The sequence below is a fragment of the Mandrillus leucophaeus genome, unplaced genomic scaffold, assembly GCF_000951045.1.
Source record: "Mandrillus leucophaeus isolate KB7577 unplaced genomic scaffold, Mleu.le_1.0 Scaffold83, whole genome shotgun sequence".
NCBI classification, from domain to species: Eukaryota; Metazoa; Chordata; class Mammalia; order Primates; family Cercopithecidae; genus Mandrillus; species Mandrillus leucophaeus.
Window position 1 is genome coordinate 2,688,450 of NW_012109030.1, and position 3,340 is coordinate 2,691,789.

At 35.2% G+C, this 3,340-nt stretch overlaps 1 protein-coding gene across 1 annotated transcript in view; it reads right to left on the reverse strand.

The window, feature by feature from the left end:
* OLAH (oleoyl-ACP hydrolase) overlaps positions 1 to 3,340 on the reverse strand; it is an 85,582-nt gene that overhangs the window by 67,927 nt on the left and 14,315 nt on the right. Inside the window, exon 4 of the mRNA XM_011968150.1 lies at positions 2,453 to 2,591. Coding sequence (XP_011823540.1) covers positions 2,453 to 2,591 — 139 coding nt within the window. The remainder of the gene's footprint in view (positions 1 to 2,452; positions 2,592 to 3,340) is intronic.

Below are 3,340 nucleotides of genomic sequence, written 5' to 3' on the forward strand. Positions count from 1 at the left end.
AAGAAAAGCGTGAGTTGATTAAGAAGTCTATCTTTTCAGTGATTTATATCAGCATAAAAAGTGTTTCAAAGACAGCCTAGATAATTCACTTTAAGATTTAGTACTGATTTCCACAGTGTCTTCAGATTAATTTAAATTTCCTTTTCTTCCTTAAAGATGTGTATCACTATGCCTTTGATAGCGTATATCCGCAGCTCTCAAAATATGGTTTAGGGACCCCTGGAAATTTCTGAGTTCCTAATGGATGGTCCATGAGGTCAAAGCTATTTTCAGGATAAATACTAAAATGTTATTTGCCTTTTTTACTCTAATGCATACACAGTGGAGTTTTCCAGAAGCTATATAACGTGATATAGCAACAGTTTGAATGCAGAGACAGAAATGAGAATCCATCTGCTTTCTATTATGTCAGACATTAAACAGATTTGCAAAAGTATAAAATGATGCCACTCTTCTCACCTTCTCACATGTTTTTAGAAAATACAATCTTTTTCATAAAAATGTATTATTTATATCAATGTAAAGTAGGTTTGTTAATGTTATTTTTAGATAAGTTAATAAATATCTTTAAATTTTCTTAGTTTTTCCCTCCAGTATGATAAATATCGCCGGATATATCATATAAAAACAAAAGCTCTTTGAGTTCCTCAATGCATCTTAAAAGTATAAAGGGGTACTGGGGCTGAAAATGTTTGTGAACTGCTATTGATATTATGTAAATACATTTGGTAGACAAAACTGCCAGAGGTTGCTTATTTGTAAATTGCATATGTATATATTTTATGAAAGACAGGAAAACTCAGCATCTTGTTCATTGTGCACGGAGTGTAAAGTGCAGGTAATTTGGAAATATATATCAAGAACTTTTACAGGCTGGATGCAGTGTCTCCCGTCTGTAATCCCAGCATTTTGAGAGGCGGAGGTGGGTGGATCACTTGGGCCCAGGAGTTGGAGACCAGCCTGGGTAACATTGCGAAACCCCATCTCTGTAAAACATCAATGACAAGAAATTAGCAGGGCGTAGTGGCGTGCTCCTCTAGTCCCAACTACTTGGGAGGCTGAGGTGGAAGAATCACTTGAGCCTGGGAGACAGAGGTTGCAGTGAGCCATGATCGCACCACTGCCCTCCAGCCTGGGTGACAGAGCAAGACCCTGTCTTGAAAAGAACTTTAAGAATGTGCATATTATTTAAGGTAAATTCTGAGAATTTATCCTAAAAAAGTGATAGGAGATGTATACTAAATTTTCTATAAGAATGTTCATTGGGCTGGGTGCGGTAGCTCATGCCTGTAATCCCAACACTTTAGCAGGCCAAGGCAAGTGGATCACTTGAGGTCTACAGTTTGAGACCAACCTGGCCAACATGGTGAAACCCCAAGTCCATTAAAAATATAAAAATTAGCCAGGTATGGTGGTATGTGCCTGTAATCCCAGCTGTTTGAGAGGCTGAGGTGGGAGGATTGCTTGAACCCATGAGGTGTCGGTTGCAATGAGCTGAGATCATGATATTGCACCCCAGCCTGGGTGACAAAGTGAGATTCTGTCTCCAAAAAAAGAAAAAGAATGTTCACTGAACTATTGTTTATAACAGAAAAAGACAGAAATACCTCATATCCACAAAAAGAGGTTAATCAAGCAAATCAGGAAGCAATGTATACTTACAGGATGTGAAAGATATTTATAGCAATAATATAAATATATTTAATTTAATATATTTAATGTAATATTACTATAATATAAATATAGCAATAAATTTCTTTCACATCCTGTGAGTATACATTGTTTTTAAGTGAAAAAGATCAAGTAAATATATAAAACTAGACCCCACTGTGTAAAAATACTAAGCAACCACATCAGGATTTTAAAGCATTCTTATCTGGGTAGGAGGATGATGGGTACTTTTTATTTTTTAATTTCTTCTTGACTATATTTGTAAATCTTATAAGATATAATAGCCAAAATTTATTGAGACCTTACTATATACCAATTTATTTAAGATCAGTATTCATTTAAGCCTCACAAGTGGGAACTGTTGTTATTGTACCCTTTAGAAAAAGAAACTAACTCAGAAGTCTAAGAAATTTTTGCAAGCTCATACAACTGAAAAGAGATAGCCAGAACCCCAGGGTCTCTGACTTAACCTGAAAATTACACAATGTAGCTTAAGAAACATATACTTTCCATAATTTCTTATTTCAAAAATAAATAGAATGTAAGCTGCTGTTAAAGTCTTGGTTTTACAAGTGTTGACTTTATTTGCCTAAAAGGAAAAAAAACAGGTATACTTACCATACAAACTGGTGAATTGTAAAAATTGTTATGGTCGTAATTACCCAACATGCTGTCTAACCAATAAAAATGTATGCATCTTACAAAACACAAAGAACAACATTAACCACAAACTTAAGATAGAAGGAACTCCCCTGAAATTTTTAAAATGGATATCAAATACCTGTGGCCAAAAAATGCAAATTGTTTGTCCTGGATGACTGGCTGCAGAGCACAAACAACTTCATCAACTAACTGGGAGATGTCATTTGCAAAAGGTTCTTCAATTCGGCTTTCTCTTCCAGGAAGCCTTAAGGAGTGCACTGGAGATAGAGAATCACAAGTGAACACTCACAGACAGTCAATGAGATATTGTGATATTATAAAAGGGCCCATATTTACGTGATGGAAAAAATTTCAAGGAAACGAATGATAACATTTAAGTGCAGCAAGGTAAAAGTTTTACAATGTGCTGATAATAAAAGCAAGAGCATAAAATATAGCAGACTAAGTATCTGCTCACAATAAGATAAAGGGAACACCTAGAAGAAAAAGAAAAAAAAAAGGAACTGAAAATTCCACTGATGATCATGTGCTGATGAAATGCTTACCCCAACAGCCATTACCTATATCAGGAGAATAAAACATCAGTTTTCAGGGGTGACCTAGAGGGTCAGGAGATAAGGCAGTGGAAAGCATTAAATTTGAGAGTTAGAACTGAGTCCTTTACACAAAGCCAAGAAATCCTAAATTCTAGAACCTCTGTGAAAAAGGTAGACTAGAAATAAAGTATTTATTTTCCAAATGGCAAAGGAGAAAAGAAGAACTTTCTGATTTTGCCTTGGCTCTGGATGGAGGAAAAAATCTGCCCTTACATTTTTTAAATTGAAGCCTTGTATTTATGCAAATTTCAAGTTTATTTATGTTACTTTGGCAGACCGGAGTGCAAGTAACATAAATAAACTTCAAATTTATAGAAAGTGAAGCTGCAAAAATAACTCGAAGTGATCCTGGGCTAGTAGCACTTCAGGATGCCTAACAGAAACAATGACAAGTCATCTCCTAATGAATA